The following is a 19,665-nucleotide window of genomic DNA, read 5'->3' as shown; positions in this document are numbered from 1 at the left end:
AGGGGGGTATTTTTTCAATTTTAAATCAGACTAAAATAAATCCTAGATTTGATACACGTATACAATATTATATCATAGATTACGTACCTCCTCCGTTTCTCATGCATATGTACGGAAACCGCCACAGATTTCCTAATCCAACAAGATAACCCACCATTGATAAAACATATTCCACTTTTTTGCTCCATTCTCCTCTTTCCTGGCGATTTCTTTCAAAGTCGTTGCTGCTGTTAAATAAACTGCTCATTTTTTAAATAAAATATAAAAAAAATCGTCGAATAAAATTCTCATACAAAATTAAACTTTGTGACATTGAATGTTCATGTACGGTTGGTTGAATTATATTCTGTATGCTTACTGAACGATTTCAACTATTCAAGGTAAACCCGTTGTGTTAAAATTTCATGCATGAGAATGTCGGTTTTTCACCTTATACTTAAATAAACTATTATATATTTATTTCATTTTAATACAATTATTATGAATATTCTCAGTTCCGTAAAGAACTTGTATTGTAACTTTTATATATTTATTGTCATATTTAACTAAATGTCCAAAATTAATAGGGTGTACTACCATAAAATGAACTGAATCTAATTGACGTTACTTTTAACACCGTGAAAACATCAATGCTATACATATGGTAATGTAAATGAAACTATATTGTAAATCGCCTGGTGAATTTGCTAGTTGATTCTAGTTTTTATCCCAAATCTTCGTTTGTGACAATAAAGATTTGAAGTGACATATTTTGGTATAAGATAAACTTTTGATAGAACATTACTTGATATGTTCATGTATTATTTTATGAAAAAGGTTTTATGAAATTAAAGTCATATGAAACCTCAAATCAAAAAAAAATGTTTTTTATAACTAAATGGATAGTTTTCATTATACAACTTATGTACATATACTTTTTTCTGAGGAAAATTCTTTAATTTGTCCACATCTAGAAGAAGTTTACTTATTTTTAATTGCTTGCTTCCAGGAAGCAATTCGCCGACATATTTTCCGTATGCATAGTGACCTTAGCGTGACCCTCCTCGTAAAAATCCGGTGATCGCAATACGCATGAATCAACAATTATCTGATTGTACATGTTAAAAACGTTCTCAATACCCATGCTTTTTGTTAATTGTTTACTACAAGGTTACAATCGGTAAACTTTGGCTTCAAAACACGACATTTAATGAGCAGCCATATTTGTTAATTCATAACAGACAGGGAGAAAAAAATGATGATTATACGATGTATTTGCGTAAAAAATGATAAAATCGTCCACATAGAACTAAGTTGATGATATGAACATGCATTGGTTCAAGAATTGGATAAACAATATTTTTCACCTGTCACTCGTTTCATATGACTTTAAATCTTTAAATATTATATCTTTTGAAGACATACTCGCCTATTGTTTCCCAATTGATTTTTGGGATTCAAACCTAGTTTGTAAAGAATTTTCTACGTTGTATCTACGGTAGGTTTTAAACTCTGTGTTTAATTTTCAGTCACGGCGAACGTTTTGGTCGATTGACACATATATATCATAAAACATCAAAATAGGGAGAAATGAAAAACTGAATTTTTCATTAAAAACACAAAGAAAAACCTAAACAATTTGATTTGCCAAGTTAAGTATAAAAAAGAAGACGAAATTAAATTCATAAAATTGAAAATTGAAAAGTTTATAAAAACTTAAGTGAAATAGATTAATACTTACAGATTTATGGTTCTCTCGATCGATCGAACTGTCGAACTTGAACTCGAAAAATGTAACTGTTTCATAATTTCTGAATCCCTTTACCTTATTGTTAGTAGTTTAACTTTTTGATTTTAAGTTATATATATAGGGTATTTTTTGCCAGCATACATGCTTTACCCCGTCACATTCCGTATGTTCCTGTCCTAAGTCAGAAATCTTGCAAATTATTTTAGTGACAAGCTTAAGGCAATCTGTATAAAATTGTTTAACCATTCGCAATCCAGTGAAAATATAAGACAGAAAAATTGAAATGATATTAAAAATATCAAACATTGTAGACCGAGTTACTTTTATTGTTTGTTAAACAGTTCTAAATATAGTTCTAACTACTATTTATGATTGTTATGCCAATTTTATATTCATACACAAGAAAGAAATTAAACAGATTATGAATAAAAAACAAACAAAATTTGATAACAATATGGGCAAACAATTAGATACAATATACGCAACCCAGTTTGTCACCACTTTCAACACAATAGTTCGAAGAAAAACGTTATTGTAATAAAAAAAAAACAGAGTTCCAATGTCCCCTGCGTTGAACATATAAGATATATCCTAGATTCAAGGACCATTACTAAATAAAACATTTTTTTAGAGCGCAAACGAGGCTATATTTATAAAATTAATATTTCCAAGAGGCATAACTCCTTTAAAAAAAGTCGATCGCCGACCATTATAAAACTTGTCCGAGATCTTGTTGACATTGACACACACACACACACACGACTATTCCGTTGTTTTTTATGATGGCAGGGTTATGGAAGGATATTTCGTAATAAACAACAAATCGTTCGTTTCCTTTAAAAAAAAAGCTATTGTTTTAATCTTATTTTTTTAATCTGCTGATCTCATGTTAAAGTATATAAAATTCAGTAATTCATCCAAAGATTTGATTCCATACGACTGAGGAGCTCGAACTTCCCTAATGTCTTTTCCGTTCAAGCTATCCCCAATTAGATATTCTTTGCCCATTTTGAATTGTGCCCATTTAATGATTTTATCCATGGTTGGTGTTTGTACGCTTACGATTTCGGCTATACCTTTCATAACAACAAGACCAAACGGAATGTCCTCCGTTATGTAACGATATTTAAAATCTGGAACATATCCATTCTCTACGACCTTCATCGGATGTACAAACTGAGAATATGATTGGTTTGTTCTCATACACGTCATCACTGAACTATCATCTGATATCTGCTTATAGTAACGCTGTTTAAACCAATCATGAATATGAATGACGTCAGACATATCCATATCCCTTTTCAGGTCTGATATCTTCTTTGCCGTGGCCACTAATTCATCACTTACGGTTGACATTATGTCAGCTTGTTCCTCACTTACTGTTGTAAAATATGAGGGTACCTCTGTTATAGGCTGTCCATCCCAGTCTTTCCATTTCCCGTACATGAGAGGAGGGTGTAGAATTGAACCAGCCATCAATGAAACAGAAAGAAAATTAGAAGCTAGTTTTATTACTGGTTTTTCTCCGAGTATGTATTGTATAGTTTCAACTACTTGAAATGGAAGTTTACAATCAATACCTGTGAGTATTGTGGCATATACTACGTCTTTTTTTCCTAACAAGCGAACATGTTTGCCATAGTCTACTACACGACATCCCCATGGTAAGGAGTCGAAACCAACGATTGTACATATTCTGAATTTAGCTCCTGAAATGTACTTACATTGAAGTTCAAATCCTGCATGGCCTGGTAGACCGATTATAAGCATGTTTGGTTTGATGTAAGGAAGTATGCTACGGATATAAAGTTCATGACGATATGCCGGAGCAACAATAAAAACGACCTGTATTTGATCCATTGCCGCGGCTGCGTCGTTCGTTACAAATGATGGTGATGATTCAATCATTTCAACTGAACTATCTGGTTGTGTTGATGAAATAGTCAGGCATCCTTCCTTTAGAGAATTGTTCCAAAGATCAGCTGAGCCGTCATGCAATGTTAATACGTTAACTTTGACATTCTTTCTTTGTGATGCAAATACGGATAAACAATGAGCGCCGTTTCCTCCCCCACATATAAGAATTTTAAGTTTCGTATCCATCGTCACGTGTGTATCTGAAAAAAAAGAAAACCGATTGTGAAATTTCTTTTTTTTAAGTTTAATCCTGTTGGCTTGTATGTTGGTAAGTTTGCTAATTATCACTACACGATTGAGGATCTGCTACCCTTCCGGAACAGTTGAGATCGATCTCGATTTTTGTCGGGGTTAATGTTGCACAGTCTGTCATATTTTAAGTTGAGTTTACAGTACTGTTGTTTGTCTATTTTGTCTTTTTTTATTGTCATGGTGTTGTCAGTTTATTTTCGACTTATGCGTTTGAATGTTCTTTTTTGTATATTTTGCCATTTTTTCACGCTGTGTGTCTATGATTCATTCCGCTGGTTACATTATTGTTTAGGGGCAAGCTGAAATTCGGTCGTCTCTAGTATAGATAAAAGTTAAATGCATTAAAATTTGTATTGTATAATCGTATAATGCCTGAAGATCGAGTCCCACCGGTCAATTTGATATAGCCAATAGGGATGCCATATAGGATAACAACAACAATATATAAATAACACATAGCTGAGAGGGTGATAGAGCAGATTGGTACCCCGAGAAAACATTGTCAACCGCGGCGAAGCCAAGGTTGACAATGCTTTTTCAAGGGGTACCAATCTGCTCTATCACCCTCTCAGCTATGTGTTATTTAATTTATTATACTAAACGTCCTATCATTTTTGTCTTTTACAGATAAATTTTATTTCAAAAGGATTTTCTATGACGTCACGTACATAACAACGTTACGAGTATTAGAAATGTAAACAACAAGATGTTGGGTTTTTTTATTTTGACAGTTAAATAATAAAATTTGATCCAAAACGTCAAACTTAAGCATTGTATTCAACTACTTGATGTAAATTCAATCCATTGTCCTTTAAATTGTCGATTTTTGATTGGTTGAGACGAGAGGGTAACATTCAAAAAAATTGTCACCCTCTCAGCTATGTGATAGAGTAAAATGACACCCTCGTATTAACCAATCAAAATATGGCATTTTAACGTGAAGTATAATAATAATAATTATCGCATGTACGCGGCTTTATAGTGTTGACCACGATTTCGAAAATACTGCCTCAACATATTTCTTGGATTTTTTTTTACAACTATTATGCATAACTCAAAGAAGACATGAACAAAGAAACCTCATTCTGATTGGTAAGTAGTCTTTTTCCTAAAGTATGTCCCACTGATCGGTGTTCGGGCAGACTTCGAAAGCTCACATAGATATTTGACTATTGTATTTGAAAACTGTTCTAGGTTGAATTTATGTAAATATAGACCATCCAATTTCCTATAGGAACCCCTTTGCGGCTGAAACTGTGACACTTTGACTATAAGTTTCGTGAAAAATTATTTCCTAGAATGAAAAGTTGATATGCACTACTATTTAATTCAAAGGTCAAAACATAGGGCTGTGCGGCATATATTTTCCACATGTATACATGGTATATGCCCTGAACTTGTTAAAGTTTAAATTTCTACTAAAATTATGTACTATCCATACCTTTTCTTTTTGCCTACTTCAGAATTCATTTTTCACCGCAATAGTATGTTTTTTATACTGATAACAATTCCAAGTATATCTATGAGATGAAACATAGAGAACATATCTGGGAACCAGTATGTCAACAAATAAAATTATCTATGAATATCTTCCAAAAATGGGCATAGTTTGAGAAACATCTGTATTTACAAAGTACAACCTCTGTGTTGTTTCCTCATGTTTTTGTTTTGTATATTGTTGTAAACACACATACATATACATATGTATAAATGTATTATTGTTATACATACCACTCTACAATGATAATAGACAGTTAAAGATAACCAAGGTGCCTTCAATATATATTAACGATCATGTACACGTACAGGTAACATATATAATGTAGAGGTAAGAGGTCACAGATGTATGTAAGATAAATTAAATCATACACATCGACTAACGTCTATAGGGTTCATGTTCATATGTATTTATTTCTTTCCTTACTTTGTGTCTATTAGTTTGTGATTTGTCTTATCAATATTGTAACCGAAACTTGTTTGTCTCTACCTCATAGATATGTATTTCTCCTTTCGTCTGTATCAATATAAGAATCGTCGCAAAAAATATAGAAAGGACTTATTTAATACTATATTTGAAATTAAAAATAGCACAGAAAAACAGGACATGACATGCATAGAAATATTCCACAAATATATTATACATTTCTTATATAAATTTGGTCTCCAGCACAATAAACAAACAGTGAATGAACAGAGACTTGGATAGCTTATATTGACTCATGAGATACATTGTACGTTAGATATGTTGCATGAAGCCCGCCTCCGATTGCTTTAATTTCTCGCTGCGTTAATACTCACATGTAGTTTTGTGCTGTTTTGTGCACTTTGGTCGGTTTAGTGTCTCTTTGACACAAATTTTCGTTTTGATTTTCTGGTTTTCAATACGACAATTGTACCGGTTCATTTCATTTGCGTGTCTATCTGATTTATTTGCACGTAAAATTCAATCAGTTAACGAGCAGCATTCGATGATATTTGTGTGCATTCAATTTACAGGTAAAATCATGTAAATAAACTTATCATAGATACCAGGATTAAAGTTTGTATTTACGCCAGACGTGCGTTTCGTCTACAAAAGACTCGAATCCAAAAATTTAAAAAGCCCAAATAGAGTACGAGGTCGAAGAGCATTGAGGACGAAAATTCCTAAATATTTTGCCAAATACAGCTAACTAAAGGTAATTAATTCCTGACGTAGAAAAGTCTTAGTATTTCAAAAATTCAATAGTTTTGGTAACAGTTAATTTATAAATATGAACATATCAATGATAACTCAAGTCAACACAGAAGTGCTGACTACTGGGCTGGTGATACCCTCGGGGAAATAAATCTCCACCAGCAGTGGCATCAACCCAGTCGTAGTAATTAAAATCATCATAGATACCAGGATAGAAATTTCATATTAACGCCAGACGCGCGTTTCGTCTTCAAAAGACTTGAATCCAAAAAAGTTAAAAAGGCCAAATAGAGAACGAGGTCGAAGAGCATTGAGGACGAAAATTCCAAAATATTTTGACAAATACAGCTAAGGTAATTTATTCCTGAGGTAGAAAAGTCTTAGTATTTCAAAAATTCAATAGTTTTGTTAACAGTTAATTTGTGAATATGACCATATCAATGACAGTTCAGACATGCTCACTACTTGGCTGACGATACCCTCGGGGAATTAAAACTCTAACAACAGTGGCATTGACCAGCACAAGTTAAAAAGTATTAACATAAAAACCAAACTTTAAGGTAAATTCAAAAAGGAGAATAGTCCATCAAACCTGACTAAACTCTACTTAATCAATGCAAACAACGGATATTGATCTGTGTTAGCTGTAAAACGGATGCTCACAAACGTCAAAATTTAAAACCAATGTATTATGTTTCCGATGCGTTTTCTTGATTCACCTTCATCTGGAACGCCCAAAACACAAATTTGTCTTTTGTGTCTTATCACGCAAAACGGTACATGAGTAAACGGAAACTAAAAATGATTGTAAATTCAATTTGAGCTTGACAATGCCTTATCACTTTCTACCTATGTAAATTTGAAGCACGGAAAGTATATCCACTTGCTTCATGTCTATAGCTGGACGTATTCTCAAACGAAAGATATAAAAACCCAAACTGTGAAAGGCATTCATTTTCTCCTTTTTTCCTTTCTTTTTAAGTAAATATAGTTGCTTTTGTTATCAGCAATACATGACGGTTAATACAAATAGTAATTTCGGTTTAAAAATAAACGAAAAAGCAAGCAGATATAGAATAAAACAAAAACGACGGACTGGTGGTCTAAATTGCATGCGAGAAATAAAGAAATTATCTACATAAGAATAACACCGGTATTCGTTTGGTTAAAATATTTTTTTTATAGAGGAGCGAAAGATACCAGAGGAACATTCAAACTGATAGATCGAAAATAGACTGACAACGGCATGGCTAAAAACGAAAAAGACAAACAAACAATAGTACGCAAGACACAACATAGAAAACTAAAGACTAAGCAACACGAACCCTTCCAAAACATGGGGTAGATCTCAGGTGCTCTGGAAGGGTAAGCAGATCTCCACATGTGGCATCCGTAACGTTGCTCATGTTATTACAAAACCGGTAAATAACCTAATTCGGTAGGTCAAATTCGTGGAAAGGGAACGGGATTATAGTTACATATCCGATATCATCTGTGAAACGGATATTCCGTAACGGTCAACCAAGTCGTTATAACAAACGAAATAGGTAATTGAAGAACATTAATTGCTTTTAACATTGAAGTTTTTCTTTGACATATATATTTGCACTATGCATCATTTGACAACAAGTCTTAAATGATAGTCACAGATGGTCAAGCTCGTATTAAAAAAAACAGATTTGCGGGTTATTTATAAAAGATTACTTATAAGAATTAGTTTGATGGACACACATACTGTCGACTCTGGGGTTGATATCATGACCTAGGGCTGATATGACAAATGTCATGTTATAAACCTTATATTTTATGAATCAAATATCGTGGAACATCAAATTGTAGAAAGGTACTTTGAGTTGATTGATTAGTCATTGGTGGCCAACATATTTCATTGATATACCAATCAAGAACACATTAACATTTAAACAATAGGTGAACACTGCCAATGCAAATTTCGATTACAAGTTGCACTTTGTACAGCTAAATTACAAACTATGCATTTTTTGAAGCGATATATAACATTCATAGATATTTTGTTTCGTTGACATTTTGGTATGAAGATGTTATCTCTTTTCACAGAGAGACAACCTGGTAATTTTAACGAAAAAATTCTGTTTGATAGCGGACAAATTGAATTCCTAGAAAGACTGAACGTGAATGGAGGAGTAGTACAGAATTAAAGTTTAAGTTTAAAATATATCTTTTTTGGCTTGACGATATAGAATTGTAATGGAATTGGGTATATGATTTTATGAGTTTAAAGACTTTTTTATATAGCTCATTCATTTGCGAAATACTCATGATTTTGCCAAGTTCTAAAGATAGTCCTATTCATGAAAGTACTTTTCTGCAGTTATTGTTTATAACAAAACCCTAGCAACACGAACCACACTAAAACACTGATCTTGAAGGTTAAACCAACTCTGATCCACATTTGACAGCCATCGTGTTGCTCAGGTAAGTACAAAAGAAGGTGGAGCAATTTGAACACATACATCGTCATTTCTAAAATATATATTTCATAACGATGAACAAACTTGTAATGGCTTCCGTTAAAGTTCCGGAGGCATGATTTCAACTTGACCACTTTCAATTCTTTGCTAAATAATCTACTCGTTATTAGCAAATATGTATTAAGGAAATCATGATCGGAATGCAAGCTTTGGAGTATCGTAGATGTACTGTATACATTGCCATATGCAGACACTGCTAGAATGTTGCTAAATATAAACCAAATTGATATAGGTAAGTCATGAAATCAGATAGGCTTTCATGTATCTGTTGTATCCAAGTTCGATGGGATGGATGCGTTCAAATAGTCACCAACTATGAACTATTTAGTAAAAGGATAACATCTATGTAACGGAACGTGATGTTAAAATATATTTCTAGGTTCTTTTCATATTTTTATTTTCAGAAGCTCATATACATAAAAGTAAAAGTCGGCAAAAAGAGGAACACAGTTGGTTATCATATGACTGAAACTGAATTTTAAAGTTAAATCTTTTATTGCACATATTATTTTTCATGTAATATATAAGTATAACATTAAAATAAATTGTAGAAAAAATAAAAAACAATACAAAAAACAATTAAAAAAAATGTGTATATATAAATATATGGAATACATAAATATTATAAAAATTACCATTATATCTGTTAATTTTTTAATACAATATTATTGAAAGTGTATGCATTATGATTGTTCATGTGTACAATAATCATGATAATGCATTATAGACAATAAACCTAGTTACAAAATGTATTTCATCATTTTTTTATTTCTACGATTTTATTTGTTGTGCATATTATTTCTTTAACGAATTTTTTCTTTTGATAAACTCTTCAGAAACAGCTATTACGTGGTTAATAAGATATCATCTATAAGTTAGTTATCAATCTTGAACAATGAATCAAACCCATACCGTTTCGTAAACGATAAACTGCACTGGGGTGACACATGTTAACTGATCGCTCAACGTTTGACCTGTTCTGTTCAACAGTAAGTGATAGGTAATGTAGGCAAGATTACATAAATATTAAAGATAGCTAACTTCTTAATGTTTGTTCTGTTCTGATTAACAATAACTAGTTACTAGTTAAAATATAATTAGCTCCTTAATGTTTCTACTGTTCTGTTTAAAAGTTACTGATATAGGCAAGATTTACTTAATATAAAATATAACTGACTGCTTAAAATTTGTACTGTTCTGTTCAGCATGCTTATACAAGAGATTGGCATATAGTTTAAAAAATATTTTTTTTAGCGTGTCTTCGTTTCCTTTTTTATATAAAAATAAAATGTAATCAAATACCTCCTGTACATAGATATATATGAATATCTTAAAATATGTAATTCATTTTGTTTATTTTTTAGTAACAGCAGTCCAATATCTTTTCCCTTGTTAGTTAATATAAAGATGACAGTGAGTGGCTATACAGTTCAATAATCAACAACAAAATATTGTCAAAAGTTTGACAAATCATTCTTGAAAATATACATGTATAACATACCATATAGAAGGTATTTTTATTTTCTTACAACAATTAGAATAATTTTAAATCTAAGTTTTCCTTTGTAAAGCTATTCTTTTTAATGACTACTAGAATCGTTTGTTTTATAACTCATTATAAAAATGTTTTATTTCTGTTGTTGCATTTTCTTTTATTTAAAAAAAAATCAAACGAAAAAGGTCATCAACAAGGAAGCAGAGTTAGATACACATGCGAAATAATTACATTTACAACCAATATCCCTGCTGAATCCTTTCACATTTTTCATATTGGCGTTTCTCTCGGGTTATAAAACTGAATCATTCCATCTGGATTGTTCAGGTTTATAACCGAATGTACTTTTCTCGTATTGTTTGTATCATATCCTTTTTGTTTTATGATCAGGTATAGCACTATAACGAAAACCATGAAAATAAACATGAAAATGGCCACAATCATTGTAATCAGCATTTTGTCGTTTACGAGATTTCCATCCTTGTTCTGGACTGAAAAGTCAATATAACAATGTTTTATTAGTTACATAAAAAATAATATTGATTGATAGTTGCTTAGCGTCAAGTTGCAAATATTTCGTGCATGTTCAGCACGAGATAAAAATAAGAAATTTGGTAGGATTGCAATTAGGGCATTTAAAACCAAATAAAGTGGAAGTAAGCATGTCAGTTTTATATCATGTTTGTGTTGAATAATTCATAGCGCATAGATGTGTATCTGTAATCTTTTTGGAAATGTACAAAATATGTTTATAGTCGTAAATGTACACCGGTACCACCAACAACGAAAATATTGTTTTTCTTTATAATTATACTAAAACAATATATAAATAACAAAGCGCTTGATATATATTTAAAACCTCTGCTTTGAATATTATCAACTGATCTACACTATTTTGCTTTCTTTTCAGACTTGTAGGAGACGTCATTTAAATTTCCCACCTCTACAAAAAGGATAAAAAGTTGTTAACAAACTGTAATGACAATAACAATCAAAACCAAGGAGTAAACAAAGACTCACAAAACCAAAGGACATTTTCATCAACAGTTATAAATAATAAATAAGAAACAACACAAACTCCACTAAAAACCGGGAGTAAAATCAGGTGCTCCGGAAGGGTAAGCATGACAGTGTCAATAGTTGTAACATGCTATTTTGGAAGGTTTGTTGCTAACGAATAAGTAGTACAACCACCAAATCTTCTTTTAACATATGAAGAAGCTTTCCAAATGATTTGTTTGAAATCTTGAGTTCAAAATATTCTATATAAGAAATGATTATATTTCTCTTTAATATGTTTATATTTCAAATGAAACCGAACCCTTGTTTTTTTTCAGAAAAAAATATCAAGACCGAGTTAAGCGTGAGTGATTTGTATCATTAATGCAGACCCAATGAAAAATTGTAATATGAAAATGAAGACAAAGTATTTCAGTTAACATGACAATTGAGAAGCACCAACAACAGTGGAAAACTTAAAGATTGGTACCTCTAAAAACCGTGTGTCTGATTTATATAATACATTTTCAACAATTGAAACAATTAGACAGATAAACGTAACATTCATTCCTAGTTTTATTGGACTTTTCCAGCAATAGTACTGATCCAATGATATAAGTGAATTTAATGAATGCAAACATGTGATTTTTTCATCCACACAAAACATGTTTTTTTTTAGATAAACATGTTTTATCAGAAGGTTGAATATCGACTTTTATCATGTTTATACGTTTAACAGCCCAACAACTAATACAACTTAAAACAGAAAAGCCGAGCCCATCTAAGGTAAATTTACAGCTAGATAATAAGTTGTAGGACTGCCATAAAAAATACTTAATGAACTAAACACTAAAACTTTATTGTTTTTTTGCTTTATTTTCTCCTATGATTGTCAATTTTGTGTTTGTTTATATGTAACTTGTTCATTTTTATTTCATTTTTCATTATTCCTTGGTGTTAGTGCTCACACATTAATATACTTAAATATTGATAAGATAAAAATTGCAAATATATGTATGTAATGAACAAAAAATGACCTGAAGTCGTAAATGTTATAATACATACCTGTGACTGGACAGGTGTGAAATTGTTCTCTGCCAACCTCGATACGCTTAGTACCAATCTGGCATGAAACCAACATTTCACCACTACACACATCACTTTTGAAGACATGCTTTAGAATCATTTTAACAGAAAATAGCTTGCCATTTTTTGTCTTTGTCACTCTTATGCGTTTTGCAAAGTTTAATCTCTAACAAATTAAATGAAAGTTATTAGAATACTTGAAATACCATAGATGAATATAGTATAGAAATCATTATAAAAAGCATTAAACTCCAACTAATTCATGGAAAGGTAGAAAAAAAATGCTCACATTTATGGTTAAAATTGGTTATCAACAGGAATTAATGAGCTATTTCAAAAACATTTAAATTATAGATCAAAATATTCACGACCAGATATAATTCAAACGATACGTATGCATTGTTCTTAATATAAGAACATCAGCAAATATTTCAAAAGTATAAAACTTGTTTTGTCCTTTTTGTTCTCTTCTCTTCTTTGTTGGTAGCACTAACGTAAAACAATCACCCTCGTTTGTTTATTAGCAGCTGTTTTGTTAACCTTCTCGAAAATGATATGCTATTTTTTTTTAAATGTTAACTGTCAAATAATGTATATGACTTTAAAGCTACCTCAAATATGATTTCACAAACAGGTGTTGGCCATACTTTCAAAAAAAAGATGTTAACACTGAAATGACCATGCATTAGACTTGATATCACGGTAGTGGTTCCCCTTGAAGGTACATCTACAACATGTATTAAAATAAGCATACACTCAATCAATAAAGACTGCATCTTAAGAGGCTGATAAGATAATTTTTAACATAATGTGTTACATTGAGGTAACCCGTTGAGTGGGGAAGTTTTAGAGACCGAGGAATATTTCTCGTACATGTTTATCATCCTTGCATAAATTTCTACTTAAACAAGAATCCGTTATGTCCGCTTGCTAGAGATGTCTTCCATGTTAAGGGCATACGATACAGTCTTCATTCCATAATGAGATTTTGAAGAAAATTTGCATGTAGGCTATTTTTAACCTGATTAAATCAAATATGTAATAACAGATTAACCTTCATGCGCTACTTTTTGTGTAAAATGAGTTCGAAATTTCATATATTTGCTATTTGTGGACGTATTTTTTCTTTCAACAGAAATACATAACTTGTTAGTTTAAAAATATAAACACAAGCTGTTTTTGTTAAATTATTTGTAATTTTTCTTCTATATAAGTATCATATAAATTTCTGACTTTTTTTTAAATAACTCTTATTCATCAAATGTTCAGGAATTTAGAAAAGAAAACGTCATTTTTTGTTCTTTATTTATCACATTTTAAAAAATGCATTATTGACTTTTAAAGAAAAATACTACGACTAATCTTCATACCTTATCAAACCAAATGTCATTTTGAAAAAAGGGGTCTAGGATCTCGTTTTCAAGTTAAATCAGTTTGAATGATAAAATAAGTCGGAAAAACGCAGCTTTTACCCGATATTTCACCGTTTCACGTAGCGAAATATGACTTCTGTTAAGATACAGTTATGATTTAAGGTATAGATATGTCGTCTAAAAAATCAGTGTTATACAGTGGTCCTCTAGATATCTTAAAACAAAACGTGTACATGGATATGTGTTAGCCACATCTTAATTTTTATTTTATCATATACATGCACTAGTATATATTTGTTTATCAAGATGCATTTTCTCTCAATTGTACAAATGACTTTAGCAAATGATATAAGAAATAGTAATAAAAGAGAACGATCTTTGTACAAAAATAATATTTACATTCATAGTCTCTCTCGTTCAGATGAAGTGTTGTTCGTGTGCTATCCACACCAAACACACATTTATATTCACAATCTACGTCCAACACAGAAAAATTACTTATTCGTAAGATGGACTGAGATATATCTTTTCCTTTTACTTCATTATACTTTGACCTATCTGCTGAAACACCGTTCATACACAATAATGCATTAAAGGGTCCACCTGACCAGCTTCTGCTGTGTGGTTCGTCGAGAGGAATTTCAGTTTCGAGGGCCATGCATGCAAGTTCTACACTTTCGCCGAATACCACAGGTTTTGTTAACATAACTAAGTTAGCTGTAAAAATGAAATATAATATGAAAGGTAAGAAAACACATCAAGCAATCATACAAATATACATGCTTATTCATATTAATACATTATAACAAATATGTATAGAAATACAAAGTCAAATCGACCAAAACATATAAACATTAAATTACCATAGAACTAAAACATAAAAACTGGATGTATAAGTACCAAAAAAGGACATTGCTCGAAATAGACTAAACCGAAATAGTTGATGATTTACAAAGACAAATAATAACTGGAATTACGACTATCCCAATATGTCGACAGAGGATATAGGTAAAATCTTTACAGTCATTTTTCTCAAATGTAGCATGTTTTGTCAATAGTTACTCGGCTGCAAGGTTTTTCTATACCATTACATCATATTTGAATCGTAAAGGTGCACTGGAATTGTCTAAGAGCTTTGAAATTGCCGTTGAAAAATTCGGGATGGAAATTGTAACTCAGAAAAAGATAATCGTAGTTATGGTATTAAATATAAAAATCTAATTTGGCATTAAAATTAGAAGGATCATATCATAAGGAACATGTGTATTTCGTTTCAAGTTGATTGGAATTCAGCTTCATCAAAAACTACCTTGACCAAAAACTTTAACCTGAAGCGAACAGACGAACCAACGAACAGACGGACGGACGGACGCACAGACCAGAAAACATAATGCCCCTCTACTATCGTAGGTGGGGCATAAAAATGAGAAGATAATCGTAACTGGATAGTGTTTTATTGATATTGACCCTATTATGCCATAATAAAGTAAGAAAAACGTTCAGTATTCGCCTGAGATAGTTTGGCGAGAAATTAGGAACTACAGTTTTGCACTTTTGTGATGGGATATTGCTAATCCCTCACCATTTTCTCTAAAAAAAAAACTTAAACGCGCACATAACATTGAAACTTTGAAAGAAATTAAAATATCTACTTACCACAATACCTGACTCGGCAACTGCTTCATTTTCAATATCTTTAACAGGTACATGTATATATTAAAAGGTTTTGCATATAGGTGTCAGTTATCAGGGCTAAAAAATCAACTTGTAATTTTTTTTATTTCTAGAGTTATTTTGAATACCTTGTTTGTTTTACTTTATAAACTAGAACGATCTCATTTTGTTCTGAATTTGAGAACCATTTTTTATCGAGAAAGATAAGACAGTACTTCACATATGAACGTACAACTCATGTTACGTAGTGGAGATTTTGATGAGTGTCGTAGTAGACAAAACCGTTTCGATCGTAGTGGACAAAAAGTTTGCAGTTGACACCAATCCTATTCTATGTTGATAACATACTGCGAACTACATGAAACTAATCCTAGTAAATGAAAAAATACAAAACCTCCAATACTTGTTTCGTAGGTGACCGTTGTGTAGTAGACATATTTTACATGTTTTATTTTTCCCCACAATCCCTATATTGCAATAGTAACAAGAATTATTCTATTCGTCAGAGCACGTTCTAAGCTGTACACTGATATATTTTTCATAATTTAAAAACCAGATACTGAAGGAGATTTGAACAGTTTCGTAGTGGACATTAACAAAAATATTATACGGTATCACTCTGATCCATTTGATATGCTCTTTTTTTGCCAACAATTAAACTGCTGTTATAAAAGAGTAACTTCTTTTGTAGGACCCTTATGTTTATATCTTTCGCAAACATTGAGAATACATGTTGAATAGGGCGTCTAGGGACATGCATTTTTGTTATTTTGAATCATTGAGGAATCAATATCTTATTAATCCCTCTAAAAATAGTATGTTTCTTTGCTTAAAAATGTTAAATCTAATTCCATGTACTGACTGCACAAAAAAAATCACTTGTAAAGATCAAACACATTTTTTTAAGTGGCTGGGACAAGAAATCACGATTTTATTGAAAAAATATAAAAAAGAAGCCCATAAATCGAGATATATAAGTATTTGTCCTAAATATTAACCTGTAAGTTTCTTCGTTTAGTTTTATTTTCCGTTAATGTCATCAATTAACTGGACATTTGCATTTTAACACACAAAATACCATTGAAAGGCTGAAAGACACATTTATTAATTTTTAGTCACTATTATCCGATAAAGAAAAATTCCATAGAGTAACGATTATCATCCCAAATTTTTCAACGGCAATTTTCAAAGCACTTAGACAATTCCAGTGCAGCGTTACGATTCAAATATGATGTAATGGTATAGAAAAACCTTGCAGCTGAGTAACTTTTGACAAAAACATGCTACATATGAGAAAACTGACTGTAAAGATTTTATCTATATGATTTGCCGTCGCCATATTTGGGTAGTCGTAATTCCAGTTACGATTATTTCTTTAATACCAGTGAATAATGAATTAAACGCATCATGGAATTGCTACAACGTTTATTCAGTTAAATTCGTCGAATTATTTTTAATCACTACAATGAATTAAAACTATCGTGTTATTTTTATATTCAATTATTAACCCACATTTCTGCTTATTGTTAGCATCCCATACAAAGTTAATGAATATTAGAACATTAAAAAAAACTTTGTTCTCTAAACAAATGGAATTAGATATTTCTTCAAGACTGTAATATATCATTCTTACAAAAACATAAAACTACATTAAAAGTGAGTCAATATAAGAAACAAGACAGCATTAGTGAACGAAGGTACACATTCATTAAGAAAATAATTGCAAAGTGCAAATTAGAAATTAATAAAAATGTATTGTATACTTACTGGAAGTAAGACAATTTTTAATAATACAAGAAAAATAATCATCACTTTATCTTATCTTCATTATACAATGTATTTCATAACGATACTGTGTAAGAATCAGATTTAAGAAATCTAAACAATGTATTATTATCTTGTTTAGAAAATTTACAATGAAACAACAAACAGAGATACCAGAAACTAAGCATCAGCGTCATTTGCATTTCTATGATGTATATTTGAATCATTAATATATGTTCTAAACCTTTATATAAACAACAATCTTTCATCAATTTTACGTATCATATATTCATAAAGTTATTCTATATCTAATGTAAACGGCATTTTTCTAGCCTTTGTTGATGAGACTACGTTATTTTGTGTTTTACTCAGACGAATGCCATATTTTTTTCTATAGTTTACACTTACCGCGTCCTCTTGCATAAGGGTAAGGTAACTGAAAAACGATAACGTATTTCAGAATAAAGCTCATTTCGATTGTCTTTGGCTACAACTATAAAGAAACAATAACAGTACGTGTATCACACTATATAATATGTTTACCCGTTGCATGTCATACAGTCATATATATTGGTTTTCAATTTCTATAATACCAATAAGTGAACTCAAATCTGTTGACAAGGAGCTCGTTAATACAGAAACGCAAAATGTTTTACGAAATATTAAAATCATTTCATTATTTTAATTTCTCTATTTTTTGAAAGCCCGAAACAGTCACTAAGACGTTTCATATGCAGTGATAAACACGTCTTGAACAACGCATTTGATTTAACATTTGTTTCAGTTTGAGCGAAACTAACAAGTTTTAAGTTAATGAAAAATACATCTGGTGAGCTTAACTATAAGCTTGGTATTTTTTATCAGCATGTTATGAATAATGTATACAGTTTTATAACGTAAAATAAATTTATGTTTGTCCCTTACCTTCAAACTTTTGTTCAGTCTTGTAACATAAATCACGTGATAGTTTTTTGGTGAACTGTTTTGTTGTTGAAAATTTTGTGTCCATATTTAGTCATTAAAAAACCTATAAAGGAAAAACCAAATCTATTATAAGTCTAAAATTTTCCATATTATTGTTTATTTGTTAAAATAAATTTGAATATAGCATTTTAATAAAGTATTTTGTATAGGCAAGATATTTAACTGACACCCGATATAAATAAGAAAAATGTGTTTAAATGGTTGTATATATTTATACGTGGGTATGTGTGCAGCGAGGTCTTACATTCATGTTATTCGTTCTATTTAAGGGTCTTACTTTACATCTATTTCGAAGAAATATTATTGAATCCGAAATCAAAATCGCGTTTCATAGTTACTTCTGTGAAACATCGTTTACCGCGGTTTAAATCGAATGTGCATCCTGAAAACATATACGTACCTTATCGTCTTAATACTCAAGTTTTCTTTTAATAATCTTATTTGAACTCAAACACACTGAATCTAGAAAATAAGTATCTGGACATTTCGTTGACATCTTCAAGATACATGGATATTTGTATTGACAAACAGTCGTCATTTCTATTAGAACCGACTGAGTTTTTTTGTTTTTTTTTAAAGTAGTTGTATTTTTCAAATGAAGCCAACTTTATACGAAGAATTTTTTTTAAAAGGTGAAAAATGCCCTTGATCCATACTTTTGCTTTACGTTCATCTTTATATATATAGTTCCCTCGTCGACTATTTTTTTGTCTGCGGGAACTATTGTTCATGTTTATCCTTATTGGTTTCGAATAGTAGATACCGTAGACACATATAATAATATATATTTCAGTTCATCATCTAGACATTCACAGTTAATGCTGGTTTAGAGCTGTTATTCATTTTCATTTCCTGTCTTTTTTTCTTTTACCTATTCATTCACATATCAAAATATTCAAGAATGCAAACTCTCAATGAACAGTCAACCCGAGTGGATAATTGTCTAGGGCAATCATACCACATCTTCAAATTATTTCATTTATATCATTTTCGAAAAAAAAAATTCTTATGCGGATGATAAATTATTATCTCGCATAAAAACTATTCATGATATTTACATATTGTTTTAAAGATCGACTGGCTTGATAAGACAACACAACCGTTTGTTTGTATATGAATAGTGTGGTATAAACTGTTGGACATAGATGTGCGAAAAATAGCTTTTATTTCTATATGATATTTTATATGGGTTATATTTAGTTATG

General features: G+C 31.0%; 1 protein-coding gene and 1 long non-coding RNA gene across 2 annotated transcripts; both read right to left on the bottom strand.

Annotated features, from left to right (window-relative positions):
• Positions 1-2,039: 2,039 nt before the first annotated feature.
• On the bottom strand, positions 2,040-5,711 carry LOC143074340 (uncharacterized). Its single transcript, XR_012977808.1, has 2 exons — positions 5,630-5,711; positions 2,040-3,846 (listed from the first exon to the last, which is right to left on the bottom strand). It is a non-coding gene; the product is annotated as an uncharacterized LOC143074340 (long non-coding RNA).
• Positions 5,712-10,776: 5,065 nt separating this feature from the next.
• On the bottom strand, positions 10,777-18,895 carry LOC143075240 (uncharacterized). Its single transcript, XM_076250597.1, has 6 exons — positions 18,401-18,895; positions 17,885-17,969; positions 14,438-14,755; positions 13,277-13,392; positions 12,645-12,831; positions 10,777-11,071 (listed from the first exon to the last, which is right to left on the bottom strand). The coding sequence occupies exons 2-6, from the start codon at positions 17,946-17,948 to the stop codon at positions 10,851-10,853; spliced, it is 906 nt and encodes a 301-aa protein (XP_076106712.1). The 5' UTR covers positions 17,949-17,969; positions 18,401-18,895; the 3' UTR covers positions 10,777-10,850.
• Between the last annotated feature and the right edge of the window lie 770 nt (positions 18,896-19,665).

The sequence above is a fragment of the Mytilus galloprovincialis genome, chromosome 5, assembly GCF_965363235.1.
Source record: "Mytilus galloprovincialis chromosome 5, xbMytGall1.hap1.1, whole genome shotgun sequence".
Lineage (NCBI taxonomy): Eukaryota > Metazoa > Mollusca > Bivalvia > Mytilida > Mytilidae > Mytilus > Mytilus galloprovincialis.
Note: the sequence above shows the minus strand (reverse complement) of the source record. Positions and strands in the feature narration are given on the sequence as shown.